At 31.3% G+C, this 21971-nt stretch overlaps 7 protein-coding genes across 7 annotated transcripts; 5 read left to right on the plus strand and 2 right to left on the minus strand.

The window, feature by feature from the left end:
• Positions 1 to 4180: 4180 nt before the first annotated feature.
• Positions 4181 to 6065, plus strand: EIN_177930 (hypothetical protein; the record flags this gene model as incomplete). Its single annotated transcript, XM_004260609.1, has 2 exons — positions 4181 to 5815; positions 5862 to 6065. 2 exons carry the CDS (start codon positions 4181 to 4183, stop codon positions 6063 to 6065), a joined length of 1839 nt encoding a protein of 612 aa, XP_004260657.1.
• A 73-nt stretch (positions 6066 to 6138) lies between these two features.
• On the minus strand, positions 6139 to 7213 carry EIN_177940 (hypothetical protein; the record flags this gene model as incomplete). Its single annotated transcript, XM_004260610.1, has 2 exons — positions 6139 to 6394; positions 6492 to 7213. 2 exons carry the CDS (start codon positions 7211 to 7213, stop codon positions 6139 to 6141), a joined length of 978 nt encoding a protein of 325 aa, XP_004260658.1.
• Positions 7214 to 7644: 431 nt separating this feature from the next.
• On the plus strand, positions 7645 to 9255 carry EIN_177950 (60 kDa chaperonin, putative; the record flags this gene model as incomplete). Its single annotated transcript, XM_004260611.1, has 1 exon — positions 7645 to 9255. The coding sequence occupies one exon, from the start codon at positions 7645 to 7647 to the stop codon at positions 9253 to 9255; it is 1611 nt and encodes a 536-aa protein (XP_004260659.1).
• Positions 9256 to 9333: 78 nt separating this feature from the next.
• EIN_177960 (hypothetical protein) lies at positions 9334 to 10393 on the plus strand (the record flags this gene model as incomplete). The annotated part of the gene is made up of 2 exons (XM_004260612.1): positions 9334 to 9412; positions 9489 to 10393. The coding sequence occupies 2 exons, from the start codon at positions 9334 to 9336 to the stop codon at positions 10391 to 10393; spliced, it is 984 nt and encodes a 327-aa protein (XP_004260660.1).
• A 5737-nt stretch (positions 10394 to 16130) lies between these two features.
• Positions 16131 to 16766, plus strand: EIN_177970 (hypothetical protein; the record flags this gene model as incomplete). Its single annotated transcript, XM_004260613.1, has 1 exon — positions 16131 to 16766. One exon carries the CDS (start codon positions 16131 to 16133, stop codon positions 16764 to 16766), a length of 636 nt encoding a protein of 211 aa, XP_004260661.1.
• A 2246-nt stretch (positions 16767 to 19012) lies between these two features.
• On the plus strand, positions 19013 to 20201 carry EIN_177980 (hypothetical protein; the record flags this gene model as incomplete). The annotated part of the gene is made up of 2 exons (XM_004260614.1): positions 19013 to 19987; positions 20046 to 20201. 2 exons carry the CDS (start codon positions 19013 to 19015, stop codon positions 20199 to 20201), a joined length of 1131 nt encoding a protein of 376 aa, XP_004260662.1.
• A 150-nt stretch (positions 20202 to 20351) lies between these two features.
• On the minus strand, positions 20352 to 21242 carry EIN_177990 (hypothetical protein; the record flags this gene model as incomplete). Its single annotated transcript, XM_004260615.1, has 2 exons — positions 20352 to 21180; positions 21202 to 21242. The coding sequence occupies 2 exons, from the start codon at positions 21240 to 21242 to the stop codon at positions 20352 to 20354; spliced, it is 870 nt and encodes a 289-aa protein (XP_004260663.1).
• Between the last annotated feature and the right edge of the window lie 729 nt (positions 21243 to 21971).

Genomic DNA, 21971 nt, shown 5'->3' on the forward strand with positions numbered 1-21971 from the left:
TTGAGTGCACTCAAAAGTCGCCGACTTATAAACAAACTACAAAACTATTGATATTAATTCGTATTACTATAATTTTTAAAATATCAAATATGCACAATTCTATCAAAAGTTGTTATAATTCTTATAATAACAATTAGAATTTTATAATTTGAAAACACTTTTGAATACATAATAAACAACAGTTTATTTTAAAATATCATTAAAATCAAAAAATTTAAATTTTAAAATAAGATCACCACAATAACAAAATTGCCGTTCTTCAAAAATCAATTTCATCGTTAATTTCATTCATTAAACTTTCTGAAAAAATGATTTCATACACTTCTCCACATGGAAAAGGTCTCAGTAATGATGTGGCATCATCAACCAACTCATTTGTAGTTGAAGAATGTGGTTCAGTTGGAATAACTATTTGTTGAATTGCTCTTGAAGAATTTCCAACACCCAGAAATTCGTTTATTGAATTGTATTGTCTTAAATTGTTTTAGTTGTGAACTAGTTTTGCTCTATGATACTCTCCACTCAATTTTGACACAATTTCTCCAGCAATTCGTGGGAGTTGAATTGGGGTTGTTCCAACAGGGGTAGAATAATCTCCATCTGCCATTCTTTTGAAGAGATAAAAAGGAAACTTTCTTAATGGCTTTTTTGATATGTGGTAATTACAAAGTGAATGAGTAATATTGATCAGAGACTCATAATCTCTTTTTAGTAGCCCGTATTTGTTTTTCATCAACTTAAATAATATTATCAATCGACCAAAATGATTTTCAACAAGAATACTGACACTTGAGTGAACTGCATTGTACGCTTTAATAAGTGAATTGTCTACCTTTGTTAATAACATCATTGATTCACATTCAATTGTGCCCCGCTCACATTCAAAATGGTTCGAATCAATAATAAACTCAACATTCGAAACTTCGAGCACGCCCAAGATTTGATATGTTGAGTTTGAAACATCCTCAAAATTTGTTTCAAAAGTTGTAGTGCAACACACCCTACATTTGGCATCTCTTTCTGTCACGTCAACTTGTCTGAACAATGTGTATAGTTCTATTTCCTGCACTGTTTCCGTATCAAAGTGAACTATTTCGACAACAGAACCACTTACACCTCCTTTAAATACACCGTTTTTTAAAGTTCCTTCGAAGTTTCCTCTAATTCTCAATCTATGTTCAGAACCATTCATCATTAGACTCATATTGATCAAGTAATCTTCTGTTAATACAATCTGTTCGTTTTTTCCAGTTTTGGGATAAGGTATCAAAGTTTGTCCGACTCCTCTGTATCCACTATCTGCAAGTACCCATTCATTTTCCAAAACAAAACTGGGATCCCAATTACACTTGTAGACAGTTTAATCGTTTGTTGCGCATTGTTGAGTATTTGACACTTTAACAGCCATTCCATCACAGTTAACATAAACTTCTGTTTTGAGCCCACTACAGTGATGTTTAAATGTAAAATATCTACCATCCTTTACTTTGCGTTCATTTTCTGATGTTTTTAGTCGTGTTGAAATCATTTGGTCTCTTCCATCAAAGATGTAAAATGAATGTTCAAGTTGAGGAATAAACCTTAAATAATCTTGACTTCTGCCTGTTGCCAAATTTACACGAAGTTTTTGAGGAATACAATTTAAACTTTCAATAAAAATCCTTTTCATTTTTACTGCAAAAAGTAAATATGATCTTTCTAAATTTCTCGAAATAAAACTAATTTTTGAATTTTTACAAATCTGTTTTTCTTCTGAAATGTTGCTTCTTTTTTCTATAATCAAATATATCATATAATGTTTGTAATCAAATGCGTGTTTGAGAAATGTAAGTAGCAATAAAAATAATTCTTTTGAATCAAAATTTGATTTTCGTTTACTGAAAGTATATTTAAATCAATTCGTTGTTTAACATATTTTCTGTTTACAGCGTCCCATCTTCCATTGTATAGTATTATATCGAAAATATCGTCAAATTCATCATTTGTGAATCCTGTTAAATCAACAATTGTTGATGATGTACGTTTTAAAAACACTTTTATTGGATAATTTAAACGTTTTTCATTGGAAGTGGGTTTTGTTGGGTATGTGGATTCTATTGTTATTTCTGCGTTATAATCAATTTCATTTTCACTTCGACGACGCTGTCTTGTGATATTCTTCAAATTCTTCCTAGTTGACAATTAATGATCTTTGCAATGCAATTAAAGTGTTGTTACGTGATGGTTGTTTCTAAGTTTCGACCATGGTCAAAAGTGGTTGAGGATGTTCAGTTGTTTGGTATGTTGTTTGTGTAGCTTCATTGTATTGTGAATTGTGTATCGAATTATCAGGGTTAATGTTATGAATGTTTTGAATATTCTGGTGTTGAAATGTTTGTTGTATGTGAAGGGTCTGTGGAATTAAATTGACACTCTGTTGACTTTGTGCAATATGTGTTGATTGGCTGTTATTTAGAGAGTTAGTTAAAGACCGTTGTGTCAACTGATTAACTTCACTTTGTGTTGTTTGTAATATCAGTTGATTTGTAGTAATTTGTTGTATAGATACTTCCTCCATATATTGAGTTGATTTGACCTTTCTTTTTATTTTCTTTTTGTTATTTCTTGTTCCTTTCTTTATCGTTCGTTTGAGTGGTGGGTGATTCGTGTGTATATTAGATTCTTGATTGACACGAGAAGAAAACGTGTGTAGAAAACGTAGAGGTGTGGTGCTCATGTAATTGTAAGATTATTTTTGAGTTTCATTTTAATCTCAAGTTTGTTTTTTGTGGCAAAATGAATTTTTACTTATTTACTTTTTGCCTTTTGTTTCTTTTTCTCACAAAATCACCATTATTATTCATCAATTTTTATTTTATTTTTTATTTTTTTTATAGTTATTTTAAATAATTATTTAATGTTTTTAAAATAGTTTTAATATTAATTAATTTATCTTTTTTATAAGTAAATTTTATTGTATTTAAATTATAAATATAGGTCAGCGACTTTTGAAATGACTAAAAAGTCGGAGACTTTTTAGGAAACTCAAAAGTCGCCGAACAGCTATGATTAAAGTGACTTCCCAAGGTGTGCAAGTTAAGGTATAGTTCATTTATAATTTTTTTATTAAAAAAATAGAATTATTAATTTTTTGAAATTTTGAAAAAAAAGATTATTTTTAGTTTAATTATTAATTATAATTTTGAAGTTATTACTAAACTATACTTTAACTTGCACACCTTGTGACGTTGCAATTTTTAACTTCCACACTTCGAATACAATTAATTAAGCAACAATTTCGGGAAAGCGACCCAATGGAAATTATCGAAGGACCAGTTCTGGACAACAGTACACATCGATTTGAGACAATGAACTGCACCTTTTAAACAGACTATTTGTTATTGTTTGCTATAAAACGGCACAGAGAAAAATATAATGTTTATCACATTTCTTTTTGTCGCTTTAAATCACGATGACACAAGAGACATCGACATTTATTCACGTTCTTGAAACAAAACAGTTTTTACATTAAACACATAAACAAACCATTACCCAATTTTTATAATTTGATTTGCTTTTTGTAGTTTATTAATTCAAGCACCAAAGGGTTGTGTGTTTTTTGAAACAATTTGGAAACGAATAACATTTTTTAAATAAAATGTTTTTGAACTGAAATTTAGTCTTGCACGCCCTTTCCCTGTAAAAAAGACTAAAAATTTTAACTTGCACACCTTGGGGAAGTCACTTTATATAAATATTTTTTTTTATTAAATGTTATTGAAAATAAAAGTTATTAAAAAAAATAACTACACATAAATTGTTAATTTCTTTAAAAATCCTTTAACAAAATTGATTGAAGTGTCTCTAAATACTTTATTTTGCTTTTTAATATCATTATTTTCATCATTATTATAATAACTATTAATTAATTACTTTTTACTATAATAGAACCTAATCAATTTTAAGTATCTTTGAATTCAAATTCATTTATTTTATCAATAACCACTTCATCGAAAATGCCACAATATAATTAAACATCACATCTTTGTGTTAGAATTTATAAACAATCGAATATACTTTTAAATAGCACCAGAATTAGTTACAGGTATTTTACTGAAGTCCACATTCCGCATTCGAAAACACAGATAATAGGACTTAATGGTATAACAAGTTCATTTAAAACTTAAAAATTGATATATTAATGAACCTTTCAAAACAACAAGAGCTCTTTTGTGTCTTAATAGACAAGTACATTAACACAGAGATCAACACACCTAACGCCGTTTTTTCGTTACAACTCTTTCGCGATTTTCCACTGACTACATCTCCTCAATTTGCTCGAATATTTCACGTTGCATGTAAGACTAACAACACACCAGTACTTAATTATTTCGCAGCAACTTATCCAGACTACTTGGACTTCCCAAACGTTCGTGGAGAGACTCCACTCTTCGTAGCAATTGCCGCTAACCAACTTGAAGTCGTCGACTTCCTTTTAAACAAGAATTGCAAAGCAGACCATGTCCTTCCAACAGGAGACAACATTTTGCACTACATCGCGCAGCTTCCTGCGTCCCCGACAAAGCTTTCCCTCATCGATAAAATCGCGACGAAATACCCGACCCTCGTGAAATCGCCGAACCTCGTTTTAGAGACTCCACTTCATCTTTCCGCACTTCTTGGGGACTTGGATGCCGTCAAGAAGTTTATTTCACTTGGTGCCGATTCAAATGATAAAACGACTCGCGGCGTCGACGCGCTTGGATACGCACAATTTTCTGGCAATCGTGAGACTATAGTTTATTTAAAGAACTTTTGTAAGAAAGATGAGCCGGCTCTTGCTATCAAAGTGACTTCTGTTGAGCCCCAAGGGACTCAACAGTCATTCAGTGGCAAAAATTCGGTGAACGACGACTCTTCTGATGACGAAGGAAACTCGACGCCAAGTTTAATTCTTAATTCCAACGAAACGACTGTCGACGAGTTGTATACAAAGTTTGCCAACTACGTTCCTCCAAAGACTTCTAAAGTGAAGAATTTATTTAAAAAAGTCCATGTCTCAAAGAAACTCTTTCAGAGTGAAATGGGGCGACTTATTAAAGAAAGTTTTATCTCTCGCTCGATGTTAGAGATCCCCAACGACTTTGGGAAAGGGAAGAAATACAGAGTTTTGTCTTTAGACGGTGGAGGAATTAAAGTCTTGATGAGTGTTATAATCCTCAGAAGACTCTGTGTGGAGTTTCCAGACTTATTAACAAAGTGCAATTTATTCTGTGGTGTCTCAGCGTCAAGTGCTGTTGTGTCGTTAATCAGTATGGGATATAGTATGGAAGGGCTATTAGCCGTATGTGAGAACATCATTAGATATTCATTCAAGAAAGATAGTATCCAGTCCGTCACTAATGCAAAGTACATCAACGACTACCTTCAAATCTTTGGGCAGACTGCCTTTGGAGACCTCCCACTCAAAAACCTGCCACGTCATGTTTTAATACCGGCGTTCTTAATAGATAATGGGGTTGAACCCAGATATTGTCGATCAGAGACCTTCACAAATATTAAGCCCGGAAACGACACTGAGAAGGTTGCGGACATTTGCTTGAGAAGTGCGGCTGCACCGTCCTATTATAAGCCATATCAGAATTATGTTGATGGGGGGATTATAGACAATATCCCTTGTGGTCTTGCATGGCCATACCTCACTGGAGAAAAAGGCATTGGGATTGACCCAAAGGATATTGTCTGTCTTTCAATATCGGCGGGAAGACCCACGCCAGCACATTTAGATGCGGAAAAGATCGGGGGCGGTGGGATGGTCCAATGGGCGACTCAACTTGTTTGTTTCTCATTCATGTATGTATGTCGCAGTAGTAACAATACAGGTGGATCTGTTCATGCTTGCTCGAAGAGATGAAACTGTCAAAGAAGCAAAGATGATGTTTGGTGAGAGGTTCCATCGAGTTGATCCGGTTCTCCCAGGTCAAATCATGTTAGACAATGTCGACCAAATTGATGAAGTCAAACGAATAGCTGAGACGTGTGACTTGGAGGATATGAGACGGTGGATACGGAAGTATTGGTATTGAATTTGAGTCATTCAAGTTATAAAAATCTAATAAATAGTAGCAATGAAATGTTACATTACTTTAAAATAAAGTCTTAAAGCTTCTGTGAGAGTTTTGTTTCTGATGAAGTCTTTGGTTGACTGTTTTGAGTCTCCTCTTGTTTTGCTGCTACATCGGGGAGGTCGTCTACTTGCCCTGATACATAAAACGCGATTTCTGCATTCACATTTCTATCTTGTGACAGAAAAGAGCACTCGATATACATTAATTTGTTTTGGTTGATCAGAAGAGTCACCTGCTTTGAGCGCTTCACTGCCTTTTTAATGTTTTTGAAGAATGACAGTCGGTACCTATACATTAGTATACATTACCATTTCAGAACTATACAATTCATACAACACAATATCGCGAGATTCTTGTTGTAAATAGAATAAATATGAAACAAACCGAGCAGAAATGTTTTGGGAACACTCGAAGTGCTCAAATGAAGTGTTTTTATAAATAGTTTCAATGGAGTCTGTTGGAGAACCCGAGTTAATATTCAACTCTCCCAATCTTGATGCTTCGAAGTTAATGAAAATGTGGTTTTTAGGTAATGAAGAGAATATAGGGAGTAATACCAGTGACTGACAAGTGAGATACAATGTCGTTGGATAATTATTAAAGTCGAATACATGTGTAGGAAGTTGTAAATCTGCGATGTTCTGAATTTTGATTCTGGCTGTTACAATGGGGTCGCTGAGTTGTAACAACAATTCGTTATTCACTGAAATGCATAACGTGAGGGTTGTGTTTTGTTCGTAGTTCATTGTCTCAAAGAATGTTAAAAACTCTTTCATAGGGAAGTGGATGTGGAGATCGGTATCGTTCGCCATATCCGCAAATGTTGTGAATAAGTCCTTCTGCCAGAAAATGATCGTTTGAAACACACCACGTTCTTCTGTAAATATTTTAATGCCTTTGTTGTCGACCCACATCGTGGCGTATGGGGTGTTAGTGTTCTTATTAAAAAGGATATGGAGGGTCGATAGAAGTATTCTCACTTGATTTGAAGTGTACATCAAATTACAATCTCGGTTCGTTAACTCTTCAACTTGGCCTTGTGTAGAACAAGGTGTTGTCAATATTTTGCTCTGAGCTTCACTTAGGATACTTGAAGGTTGTGACATTATTTGACTTTCTTCAACATCTAAGTTCTCTCTTTTCTTGACAAATTCATATTTAATTTATTTTATTAATACTAATTGAATTTGTTTTATATAATTAAATGGTTCTTTTTATAATTTCAAAATTATAAAAAAAACTACAAATCGAAACTATTTTCATTAATTTAAATTAACTATTTTACAATACAATTGTTTTAATAAAAAAATAGTATATTTTTTAATACATATATAATATAATAAATATCATTAATATTAAATATTATAATACATGATCAACAAACTAAAATACAATAATATATAAACTATTTTTTTAATACACTTGGACTTACATTATTTTGAAAAAAAAGAAGTTACAATTTGTTGAACTTTTAACAATTGTACTGAAGCAATTGAAAACCGATTTTTTGAACTGACTTTTCCAACTCCAAAAAGCAATGATGTCAAACACCCCAAGTTTCAATGGAAAAGCACTTTCCACAGGCGTTTCTTGTCGCTCAGACATCATTTCTGGAATTCAAAAAGTGGCTGATGCTGTTAGTGTCACATTAGGTCCTAAAGGCCGTACAGTCATATTAGACCAACCGTACGGCCCCGCACGCATTACTAAAGACGGAGTTTCTGTTGCTAAAGCCATCGAGTTTTCCGACAAAACCTTAAACGCTGGTGCAAAAATAGCGAAGGGTGTTGCGAGTAAAATCAACGACAATTCAGGTGATGGTACGACGACAGCGACTTGCCTGTTAAGGAAAGTTGTCATGGAGGGGGTTCAAGCAGTTAACACTGGGTTACCGACTCCGGACTTACTCAGTGGAATTAACACTGCCAAAAAAGTTGTTATCGATGAGATCGTGAAACAGAGCAAGCCGATCACAAAGAGTGAAGTTGTCTCTGTTGCGAGAGTGTCAGCGAACAACGACGAGAAGATTGGATCGATGATTGGTGACATATTTAGTAAAATTGGGAAGGATGGAGCTGTTGATATAGAGACTGGAAAGGCAGTGAAAGACAGAATAAGTGTTGTTGAAGGGATGGTGTTAGACCAAGGGTACTTGTCGCGATACTTCACTACCGATGACAAAAACACTAAGGTAGACATTCACAATGGCGACGTGATTGTCTGCGACGCCAAATTGGAGACATCGCAACAAGTCGTCCCATTGCTTCAAATGTGCGTGAAGCGTAAAAGACCGTTAATCATCATTGCAGATACCATAGACGGCGATGCTTTGACAACTTTGGTTCTGAATAAGTTAAGAGGACTTCCTGTTGCTGCTGTGAGAGCGCCAGGCTTTGGGGAGACTCGGAAAGGCATATTACAAGACATTGGAATCATCACTGGAGCCACTGTCATCTCCAATGACACTGGAAATAACACCGAAAAGATCACAGAAAGTCAGTTGGGTAAATGTGGCCACTTTGTATCAAATCAAGACGAAAGTGTGATCACTGGAGGTGCTGGGAAGAAGTCCGATGTCTTACAGCGTGTCGATGAACTCCGAGAAGCACTTCGAAAAAGTGAAAGTTTATATGAGAAAGAGAAGCTTCAAGGAAGAATTGCGCGCCTCACGGGTGGAGTAGCAGTGATTAGTGTTGGAGGTTCTTCGGAGGCTGAAGTTGGAGAGAGGAAAGATCGAATCGAAGATGCCGTCTGTGCGGTGAAAGCTGCTCTTTCGGAAGGGATTGTTCCTGGTGGTGGAGTTGCTTTGATTAAAGCCGGGAGTCAACTTGACAAACTCCGCACGAAGAATTGGGCTGAGAAAGTTGGTGTAGAGATCATCAAAAAGTGTACCGAAGAACCCGCTCGCATTATAGCGAGAAATGCTGGCATGGATGGAGGTGTTGTTGTACAAAAAATCCGCGAGGGTAAAAAAGGGTTTGGGTTTGATATGAGAAGTGGCAACTTTGTTGATATGATGCAGATGGGTATTGTTGATCCGACAAAAGTGGTTCGGTCTGCGTTTGATGAAGCTGTTTCTGTTGGTGCTTTAGTTGCGACGTCCGATGTTTTAGTGACTGACGAAAAAGGCGAAGTTAAAAAAGATTGAGGAATTTTGAGTTATTAATTCTGGTTTTTTCTATTGAATTTTTCTATAACAAGAACTCCAATAAATATAACTTCCTTGATGAGTACCATTGGGTGTATGATAGATGTTGATGGAGTACTTGTTCGTGATGGGAAAGAGATAGAAGGAGCTTCGGAGGGTTTGTTCTTCTCATCCATTTATTATTTACTATTTGTTTACTATTACATCAATTTCATAATATAATAACATAACAGGCATTAAAATGTTGGAAAGGGCACAAGTGCCATTTGTTCTTGTGACGAATGGACATGGGAATAGTGAGTATAAATCGTCATTGGTGAGTAAAGCCCTAAGGGTTACTATTAGCCCTGAACAAACACTTTTGGCAGTCACCCCATTGATAGACTTACTTGATAAGTACCAAGATAAAGGTGTTATGGTTGTTGGCAAAAAACCCGATTACGACACAATCGCGAATTTTGGGTATCAGAAAATTGCGTTTTATGAAGACTTTGCGACGACATGTCCGTCTGAGTTTCCGGACTATAACGCGAAAACAAGTGCCAGAAGTGTTGTGGGGTCTCTGAGTGTTGAAACCCCAATAGAAGCAATTTTTGTGATGCACACGCCATTGAACTGGGGAGAAGCAATTCAAATTATTTGTGACATTCTGCGTTCTAAAAGTCGGACGTTTGCCGCGCTGCAAAAGAACGAAACGACAAATGAACAACAAATTCCTATTTTTGTGTGTAATCCGGATTTCGACTACGCCGGACAATTTCCGTTGCCAAGACTCACGGTCGGAGCGTTTTGTAAATGTCTCCAGGCCATTTGGTGCCAAATGAGTGGTAAAGAGCTCGAAGTGACTTATTATGGGAAACCATACAAAACAATTTACGAAAAGGCTGAACATTTGTTGCACGAAAAGAACTCCAAAATTACGCGATTTTATGGAATAGGAGATAACCCAGTTTCGGATATTCGTGGGGCAAATAACATGAAAAAGGAGTCGAAGTTTGAGTATAAATCTGTTTTGGTCGAGTCTGGATGTTCTTCTAAAAAGGCCCTTGCAATGGATATTCCAGATGTTACAACCACTTCATTTTTGGAGGCCGTTCGGACTATACTCGAAGAAAATGGCATTACGACTATATTTTGATTGAATAGACAACATTTTATATGCGTTATGTTTAAATTAACACAATGAAATTTGAAATGGATTTGTTAGAACACAATTTAACATAAGGTAAGATGAATAATTTTATTATTATAAACAATTTGAAGAGTAAGAGTTATACTTCATAAAATATTATATAGCACTTTGTGTTTGCTCGAGAAAAACTAAGATAAATTTGAGTGTTAATAATATAGTAGAACAAAACCAAACATGCGTTTATTAGTTAGAGACTTTGTTGAGATGTTTCTTATTGGGCATAAAGCATGTCATAGTGGTTATTTTAAGAATGATCAAACTTATTTCCAAATTTAATAGAGTCATTTTCTAAACGTTGTCCCTTTTGCAAAAAAAAATACGCAAAATATTCTTTAAAAAATTGGGAATTAGGTAATAAATCATAAAAACGGTAAAAAAACTGAAACAATGATTTTCTGGAGTTTCGAAAAATTTCCCGATATATTACAATTATTAATATCTAAAAACCGAGGGACAACGTTAAGGAAAGGACAAAGTTTAGAGAATGACATAATGGTTTTAGAAACACATTTTTTTGTTATTGATGGATTTTTTATTTTTAAAATTTCAAAGTGCTCAATTAACGTTAAATTTAACTCCAAAACTTACAATAATCACATTTAAATAATTTTAAAATTTGGACTTAAAACTGGGTATAAAAACATGTTTTGTTGCTTTCCCAAAAAGTCCGTTATTTGAGATAATTACTGAAAATAATTAGTATAAATGTAATTGTTATGTATTTTTGAGACTTAAAGAAAATAAATACTAGGAAAATGTGCGCCTTTATTCACAATAAAGTCGGTGATCAACTGAGTTTTATTTTTTAACCATAATTAAAAAGGTATGCTTTGATGGTCGTGAAAAATAAATAAAAAACAAAAAAAGAGTTTTTGTGTTGAATATTATGTGTTTTTTGTGTCTTTAAGAGTGTTTTAAAGAGTGATTGGTGTTTTGTTGAGTGTAGTTCTGGGAATGTAAACTTGCTGAGAGCGGATGCATTTCTTCATTCACAGAACAATTTATTGAATTGTTTGCGAAAAGATTTTCAGCCTTTTCATTTGCTCTAAAATACAAACCATTTTTTGGTGAAGTCCATTTGATGAGAAGCGTATCTCCCGATGTAATGCACAAATAAAAAACGTCCGACAATCATTTTTTAAATTCCACATTGTTAAATTATTTTAATTTTAACCAGAAATTTAGAATTTGTCTTTTTTCTTTTCATTCGTTTTTGTCTTGAGGCTTTCAAATATAATCTTTGATTCATTGTTTTTTAAATATAAATACAGAGATATGCCATTTGTATGTTCATAAAAATATTATACAGTCATTATTCGATATAAGGGTTATTTGATATAAGGATTTATTCGATATAAGAGAGAAAAATAAGAGGAAGCCCTTATATCGAATAATAGAAAAAAAAAATAAAAAAAAGATATTTATGTGTTTGCTTTTTGTTGGTTATTTCATTATAAAAACTTAAAATGGTAATAATTGGATTAATTTGTCACTAAGTTAAAAAGTCAAATAAAATAATATAAAAACCATGTTTTATTATATTTTTAATTAAACATTTTTATTAAAATAAACAAAATAATAAATTTATAATAAAAATAGATAAACAAGTAAATTTTATTTAGAAATAATACAATGAATGTATTTGCATTCTTTCAAAAAGAATACTTTCCTTGACAACTACGATTCATTCCGTTCATTAACATTTACAGGAATGTCTTCATTTTCAGGTTCAATATTATGTAATCTTTTTTGTAATTCAAAAATTGTTTTATCTATTTGCTCTTTTTGGACAATAAGCGTCTCAATATTTTCTTTGATATCTTCAACTTCTTTTTCGTTTATTTTTAACAAAGTATTCGTGTCGTTGTTATACTCTTCATTCGTCATTGAAGCGGGTATATTTTCTCCTTCAAATTCCCAGTCATAATGAGGATCAATAATTTCGTCATAGTCTTCAAAGCAATTGCGAAACCCAGCGTGTTCCCAACAATTGGTTATTGTCATCTTAGTCACTTTATCCCAAGCATTTACACAAATCTCAATTGCGTTACCAACTGTGAAAGTAGGCAACATTCTCTTGAGGTTTACCGAACTTAATACAACATCCATAAAAAGGCGATGGTAATGCCTCTTAAAAGACATAATTATACCGGCATCATCTGGTTGATATTTGGATGTTGAATTTTCAGGAAGGAAAGTGAGAACTATATGCCTCAAACCAGTGAGTTCATATACGAAACAATTCTTTTGATCCTTGCCTTTAAACTCGTATCTCTCGTCAAGATCAAAAAGTTCGTTATTTGTTTTCAACGTCAAAGTGTGGCTGGGACAATTGTCAACTATTAAAAGAATAGTTCTATTTGGAGTTAAGCGATCAATTTCGTCATCCCAGGATTTCAACCAATAATGAAAGATATAAGTGGTCATCCATGATTTTTTCTGGTTGATGTATATTGTTTTAAAGATAGTAAGGTGAGGGTCTTTAAACCATCTTGGGTTTTTTGTTGGTCCGATAACCAAAAGAGGTCTTTTCTCTCCCACGAGAGAAGTACAAATCATTAAAGAAATACGAGCTTTTGACACTTTATAACCACTCTTCTGTGAATCATCAAGTGCCTTTCGGGCAAAGCCATATAATACAAACCAGTTTCATCGGCGTTGTATACATCTTCTTTGGGGAACTCATTAACAACCTTTAACAGTTCTTCGAAAAGAGGACGAACCTTTACCAAATCTACAGAAGCCGCTTCTCCATGAGTTTTGTACATTTTAAAATTGTTTCTCTTGCAAAAATTTTGGGCCCATCCAATAGAAGCACCTTGGTGAATAGTATCTGAGTGTTCTTGAATAAAACATCTGGCTTGGGAAACCAACATAAAATAATCAATTGGTATTCCCGCTTCACGAACTTCATGAAACCAATTGATCATTGCTTCCTCAAGTTCCGGGTTCTGTGGTTTTCTTATTCGTTTATACGAGGATGGAAAGTTTATCAATGTTTCTTTAGAAATTGAACGCAAATGATAAACTTGCTTTGGAGAAATTACTATTTTTAGTTGTTGTCTTACAACTTCGATTACTTTCTGTGTATTTTGATAAAGATCAATTAATTCAATAATTTTTATTTTGTCTTGTAACATCAATGATGTTCTCGTTTTAACACGTTTGGATTGCATTAAAACTTAATGATTTAACAGATTTATTTGAAGTTTTAAGTCGAAACAAAGTTAGATACAAAAGTTTTATTTATTATGTTAATTGTGTTAATATATTTGTCTTTGTTTTTTTGATATATTATAAAATTTATTATTCATTTAAGATAAAAATAATTGCCAATTGTTTTCAAGACATAGGCAAAGTGTTTATTTTGGTTAGAAAAAAATTAAAAATAAAAAAAAATATTTTTGTGACAAAAAACAAACCGAGGTATTTATTTGTTAATTATACAATTCCTCATTTTTTCCCTTATATCGAATAACATTGGTACATGGTATTCCCTTATATCGAATAATGACTGTAATAATTAATAGAAAAATAACGATCATGCTTGTTATTGTGCATATTAACTCGTGTTTTGAATTGAAAAATCATAAATTTCAACACAACCGTTAATGTTTCAACAATCAGTGTTAATAATTATCAATTTATTTTAGTCGTTTCAATTTTATTTTATATTTTTCGTAACTATTTTTATTTTGATCATAATTTGCGACCATTCAGTTCTATTGTTGAAATGTCGAAGAATCAAACAAACTTTATATGACAGCATATTTAAAACATTGGTATAAATTGAATTATAATAGTTCTATTATAAATTTAGTAATAGAATAATATATAGTTTTAGAATAAATGTGGTATTCAATAGGTTGGAAATGCATTTAAAAAGGTAAAAACGAAGCAAAGTTTTCAAATCCACTTTTACACAGCTATTATCTAAAGTATTGGTAGGAGCAAACATCGCAAAATATTGCAAATAAGTATAAAGTTAAAGTATAATATCAAAAGTCCCGTTTTTATGGAAATTTTAATTGTAATATAAACATGTCAATGGTGAATTGGAAATAATTATATTTTTTGTATATCCAGTAATAAGTTAATAGTATTAAGCTGTTAATTAATGGCTAGAATAACCATAAATTGTGTTATGATAATAGCTTCACAAATAACCATAATAATTACTATTATGAATTACTTAATTTAATTTTTTTATAATTTTTTTTAATTATTTGAAATTAAATAAACTATTGTTGATATAATATAAAAGTAAAAATAATTAGAGAAAGTCCATTTCTTCAAAACAAAAAAAATATTGTGCTATTTTTATTTTTAAAGTTAAATCAAAGAATTGCTTTTTAGCTTTTAAAACCAGTATAGTTAACTAATTAAATCCTTCTCTTCAGAGTTTGAATAAAGCAATACAATTTTATTATTTTTATTATTTATTATTATTATATATTTCATATGAATAACGTAACCACTTTTATTTTAATCTTTGGAAGTGTTTCTCTTTTATTTACTTTCTATTGCGAATATTGGTCTTATTTTTCAGCGTAAAACGGCAAAATGTAAAGTGCAATACTACTTTTAATAATTTTTGCACCACATAAATAATACAATTTGGAAAAACCATTTCTTTGAAAAATCTTCCCATCTTAATAACTGTGTAAAATAGTTACTTTTGCTAAATCATTTGAATTTAAAAGTAAAATTCGTCTTGTTTTATTAGGCTTTCTAAGCAAACAAAAATATAAATGAACATGTCCAGTCAATCAAATGTTATTTATTTAAAAAACACAGACTGTAAGAAAAAAATAAACCAACCAACTCAATAATCTTTGTATTTCTATTAGTAGAATTTTATTTAGATATTAATATTTTAATAAAAGAAAGTAATTATCATGGCGTGGATACACAATAACACAAATGCGGTATAATAAAATTATTATTATTAATAATGAGCGATATTTATTTATATCGTGCGTTTGAAAAAGACCAAAAATGGCTCGACGTTATAAAAACGCCTTAAATAGTTGTTAAAGTTAATTTGTCCTAAACCAAATGGTCAACTTCAATTATTGCCTTCCGTATCACCGATAATAAGACACTGAGAAGAAAGAAAAAGAAAAAACAACTTATTTGAAACCAAAATAACCATTATTATGTTTTTTGCCAGAAGAATGCTTCACATATTAATGTACTAATTAAAAGTGTCAAATTATAATATATTTTTTAAACAAACAATCCAACTAATATACACTCGACAATATTGCTACAACGTTAATCATTTTCTCATTTAAAGTAAGGTTGCCGAGGAGACAAAAATCTTTTGGTGAATTAATTCAAAAGGAGAAAGAAGAAATGAAACGCTAAAGTGGACTTTTTGTAGGGAATGATGAAGTCAACCAAAACAAGGAAAAGTTTTTACGATGCCGATGGCGAGACAATAAAAACATATTCTAAACAAATTATAAAAACGTAGTTTCTTGTTGAAAACAATTTGCAACCGTAGTTGAATGAGAACTTTTGAAAGTCCGATTTGTCAGGTTTGATATTTTGAGAAAACGTAATACCCCTTTGTAATTGTAATTTTTCAGACTTAACGAAGTTTCATATCCAAAAACCATGATTGGAAAGTTGGTTAAGCACTATTTAACATGAAAATAACTCAAAAAGACATTCAGTGATGGCCGACTCCACAAGAAACTCACCAATGAACAACAGCGAATGGTCCGTATCATTAAGCCCAACACCTCTTCTTAAGACAAAAAGTTGTGACAAACTGAAATTCAAGGATAAACAAATGGTCTCTATGAATACACAAGCGGATGTCCAAGCTATATTTATTGCCCTTCTTTCGCAACACTGCACGTTATCTCTGGGAAGACCACATAGACAATCGTACAAAACTAAACAATTTATGAAGATCAAAGACATACAATTCAACAGATTTGACACGATAAATGTTCTGCAAATCATCCAAGTCCGGTCAAAGGAACAAGAACACCTCATCTCAGAAAAGGAAAACACAACACAAAAAACAGCTAAAAGAAGAACTCAGCTAATGAAGAGGAGAGAGTGTGTAAGACTCTTGCAAGATTTGTTGGTCGAGTTTGGGTTCATTGTTTGCTTTGAAAAAGAAACGGTCGACGGATTTGAAGGACAAATTGATATATACCAAAACGGCATCAAAATTCTTGACACAAAACAAATAAGAGAGTCGGGAAATGCTATCAATAAACACTTGGCAAATCTTTTGGCTTCTTCCAAGTCTGTGATAGTTAATAAGGACACTTTTGCCTTCGATAACCTTATCGTCTAAATTGTATAACTCATTCTTTAACATATTTTATTTCATTTTCGGCAATCATTCAACATTTCGTTGTTTTTAAATTTAAAATGATTGGGGGTTTAGATTAAAAATATTTTTTATATTAAATATAAGTGAAGAGAATTTTAAATTGTTTTAAACAATTTTAAAAACTTTTCTTTAAACACCATTTTACTTTAGAATATATTTAATGAACACAATTGATTGTGTTTAAACATTTTTCAATTATATAACACAGTAATAATCGTTTGTTTCAATTATTCAAATGAAGATTTGAAAGTATGGATCAAATTATAAATAATATTGATTGATTCTAATAATTACACGTTTTTGAGTAACGTGTTGTTTTTTCTTACCCAAAAGGGTGTCTTTTACATAAAAACAACTAAAATAATACTACGTAAAAACAAACAAGGTCATTTCAACATCAAATTAATGTTAAAGATAACGTGAATAACGAGTCATAAATTATTGCAAAAAACGAATTATTATTCGGTATCATTTGAGTTTTTTATTAAAACAAATTCTTTTATATTCAGTAACAATGTATCATTTATATTACAAGTAAATTGTCTAATATTTTATTCGTAACTTGCATTAAAAGGTGTAAATTTTTGGTATAAATTGTAAAAGTTGATATTTAAAGACCGTATTTGATATTAATTTACCTTTTTACAAAACAATTAATAATAAACGCCAATTAAATAATTCTCAAGTTGTTATCTCTATATTTTTCAAATGTATATAAAAACCATTTCCTTGTTGTTCAAGCAAGTCTGAAAATTGATCTATTTCTTAGCTGTTACCAGTATTTTTATCAACATGAATTCGTTTATTAAACTTAATTTATAAAACTTAATAATTTTATTATTAAAAATTATTAAAAAAAGATATAAAATTAAAAAAGACATAGTTGACCATTAAGCTTTTGTAACTACAATTAATAATGAATTTTATATAAAGTGTTATGATCATTATAATTTGACTAAAAATTAATAACGTTAGTAATTAATAAGTTTCTTTAAAAATGGGAACTGAAAATAAAGTAGTAACTTAACATAATAAAAATTTAACATAACACTTTAAGTTTTTATAAAAAAAATACACCTATAATTCCACGTTTTAAATATGACTTAATTGTTGCTTTATTTATTTTTTTTAAAATTATCTTACCATAAATGAACATTTTAAAACAAATAAAAAGATTCTTGGTATCAAGTTTATAGAAAAATAATGGCCTTTATTACTAAATTGTGTTTATAAAGACAATTAGATAAACAATTGGTTCTCAAAATATAATATGATAATGTTGCATGTTGTTAATGAGAATCAATAAACACAGATTCATCAATGTTGTTGCTGCAAAAGTCCATGTTAGTTTTGCTTTTTCATTATATTTTACAAGCCACTTAGAATATATTTCTTCTTTTTTAGTTCCTTTTTCTCATTTAAAATAATAAATAAATAAAACTTCAATTATTTTGAATAGTTAAGTCATTGTATCATAGCCAGATCAGTCGTTTTGCATCAGTTTCACTTCATTGTGGTTCTTTTGTGTCTTAAATTGGTTTGTTGGTGTCTGTGAAGACAATAATTGATGGTGTTGTTCTGTTGTTATTATTTGAAACAACTATAAGTCAGTACTTTTACAAGATATTAATAGTAGTACACTTCTTAGAAATAAATTGTTGTTACTTGTTAAAATTATACAATAAACACCTCCAATTCACACTTTTTTATTTTCACCTCCTTGTTTCATTTAATCAAGCGGACACTTAACACTTATAATAACACCCTTATTTTTGTTTATTAATTGTCTTTTTTTTTATTATTAAAAACTATAATTTTTATTTATTTTTATTTGTCAATAGCAATTTCATTGTTTTTAATATTTTTGTATATTTTGTCAACCCTAATTGAATATAAAAATATATTACTTTTTTAAAAATAATTCAAATTACTATTATAAAACCATATTAAAAACATCAATAGATGTTATGGTATAGTCAGACAGACAGAGAATATAATAATAACAAAATAATAATTTTGTTATAAAATATAGTTTAAATCAATTCATAAATTTATCGTACATCAAATGATTTTACTTAACATTTTAATTATAAATGAGTTTTAAAGCAATTGTTGTGTATTATTTTAAATAATAAAAAACACCATTTTTTCAATACACTATATTTTTTCGAAAATGAACTAAAAATGAGCACTAATTTATTAATTCTATGTCAGTAAAGAAAATTGGCGAAATTCATGTCCAAGATGAATACATTGCTGAGGAAGAAAACCTTCAACAGCCAACACCCAAAATAGATCCAACATATTCTTCTCGTATTTCAGACCCTGACGCACCTGTTTCCAAATCGTTTCAAACCGAAGATGAGGCACAAAAAGCTATACCCCCCACTTGCAACGGAAAAGATGACACACAAAATTTGAACAGTCAAGAAGCCGACATAAACAAATTGAATAACAAAGAAGAGCCGAAAAATAGAGACAATCCCCAACCTACAGCCACTGATGTATATAACATTATTAAACAATTTATGAAAAACAATGGTCAACTCTTTTTATTGGGGATAAGTAGTTATAGAAAGATCCGTGCAGTTCTGACTCGTTTTTATCGGAATTCCGAGAAGTTTAAAATGGACTATTACGAGATTCTCAAAATCAACGTATTTTATATGTTTGGGTACACCTTGTTGTGTTACTTCTTAGGATTTATACCTCAATACTATCCACAATATTTCAGTCCAAAGTTCCTTACATTTTGCTCAGTCGTCGAATTTATCACAGCAAACACACTTCTGATGTATGCACTGTACATCTCCGAGAAGTATTATTATAACATCGCAGTCAATTATGACAGTGTCAAAAATAAAGGACAGTCAATAGCTTCACATTCGTATTTGTACAGCTTTTATTTCTCAATTTTGACTTCGATGTTACTTGGCGCAACGGCACTACTTCGAGTGTTGCACTTCTCAATGACAAGTCTTTTTTTGTTGTCTATTTTGTACGCTTTTTACGCTTTTAATTTGAAATTCAGACTTCATACAAATTGGAATTTGGCTCAGATGGTATCTTTATTCGACTCAAGGCTGATGTTCTTCTTTGGATTTGCTTTGCCATTCACTTCATTGTCTTTCTTCTGCTCCACCTTAGTCTCAAATGCTCTTTATGCGCTGTTGTTCCCTGTCGTTTGTTATTACATTTTAAGAGTTATAATATAATTATAATATAATTATAACATTTTAGCTTGTTGGACTTGCTATAGAAGAACACCCAGAGTATCAAGAAAAAACCGCAAGAATACCTGTTTTAACACAATTCTTGAATCTCCTCAATATAGTCAACAATTTTGCGATTAACTTGGCAACGGTGTTTATTATTGGTGATAAGAAAAAGAAGTAATTCTCTTGTAATAACACTGTCAACCCATTTCTTTTTACGTTCATTCTTTACTATTTTGTATTATTATTATAAGTATATTTACTTAGAGATTCGTTATAGAATATAACAATATAGACAATAAAATGACACAACATTGAATTAGACTCTAATTTAGAGGAGTATTGAAAATACGGAAAAAAGAATCAGCGACAATGGGAACCCCACAATGAAATTGAATGAAGTCCACACAGCTATTTGAAACGAGAAGTCAAACAATATTGGAGAAAACGAGCACCCAAAGAGAAGAAGTGCTTTCCTCAAAATAACAGAAATAAACACACCCACTAACCCTACTATTTGCGATAAGAGGGAAGTGATAACAGGATAAAAGAATACGTTTGCAGCAACATACACACAAAGTATAGAGTACACAAAACAAAATGCAAAGGCACGCTTGAAAAGAACATACCCCTTTCGAGCAAACGAAGCGTCGTCAACTGTTATAACAACCCAATAGAAACACCACCCAATCATAAAGATGAGTTGCTGGCTGTTTTGTTTGGTAGCACTGTTGTCTGATAAGAGTCGCGATATGAAAAACGACACAAGTGGGATGAATATGGAAATCAGGTCTTGGAACACCGCCAACCCTTTCAATGACGGTTTTGGAAACACAGAGCGAACGGTCACAGAAACTGGGTCTGGCTCGACTAACTGCAGCTGTGTCAGTGTCAAACTCTCATCACAAAGCACTTGATCACCAACAGTCAAATGTTGTCTATATGGTGGAACGGAAGTTTTTTGAAATATCAGCTGACGTAAGTCTTCGAGTGTCGATGTTGGGGATACCTTAATTCTCTGTGTCTTGTTATTGTAAGCAAAACAAAGCATACTGGATCTTTCTTGTTTTTCTTTTTTAACGTTATTGGAAAGTAAGCAATTGGGGTCTTTTTTTACCACAAGAAGAAGAAAGATGATTATCGTTAATTTATTAACTAACCTTATTTATATAAGTAAAAACGTAATGACATTAAATGAATTAAAAAATTCAAAGCACTCCATTATTGTAAGTATTTATAAAGTGGAATTTACTATATTCGACCTTTTTAGCCAAATAGTCGCTTTATACAAATATCATAGATTGGATTATTATGTAAGTGTATTCGGTTTTACACACGTCTTATCTTTATATTTATTTGATGTAACTATATAATAGATTAAATAATACAAATACAATTATATCATATCAATTTATTTACAATTGATAACGGCATTTTGGGTTCGAAAAGTACACTATTTGATTCACTTTTTTTCTTTGAAATTGAATTGTGTGTTGGTTCATAATATTTTTAACCAAATCAATGCTGGATTTAAGACATTCAAAAAAAATTTATCTAAGGAACCACACCTGAAACATTATATTATTGTTGTAAAGGAGATCAAATGATAAAAAATGTTCAAGTTCACTTTCAAGAAGGAATTTGTTTATAAAAAAGAAATTAATTATCTTGGTAAAAACCATCAACCAAGTGTTTAATACATTGGTAGATGTACTGAAAGCAATGACTCATTAATTGTTAACTATGCTTATTATAGAATTGCGAATATTACAATACTTTTTATAATATTTTTAATAATAAAATAAAGAAACAATTACGTTTATCAAAGTAAATAAACTAATTATTATAAAAAAAGTACATGTGATAGTTAGAATTTTACTCTATACAAGTGTTTTTTATTTTTAATGAACGAGAAAAACGTCGTTTATAATATCAATATACAGTCTGTCTT

This window comes from Entamoeba invadens, assembly GCF_000330505.1.
Source record: "Entamoeba invadens IP1 unplaced genomic scaffold scaff_1105074725183, whole genome shotgun sequence".
Taxonomy (NCBI): domain Eukaryota; phylum Evosea; order Mastigamoebida; family Endamoebidae; genus Entamoeba; species Entamoeba invadens.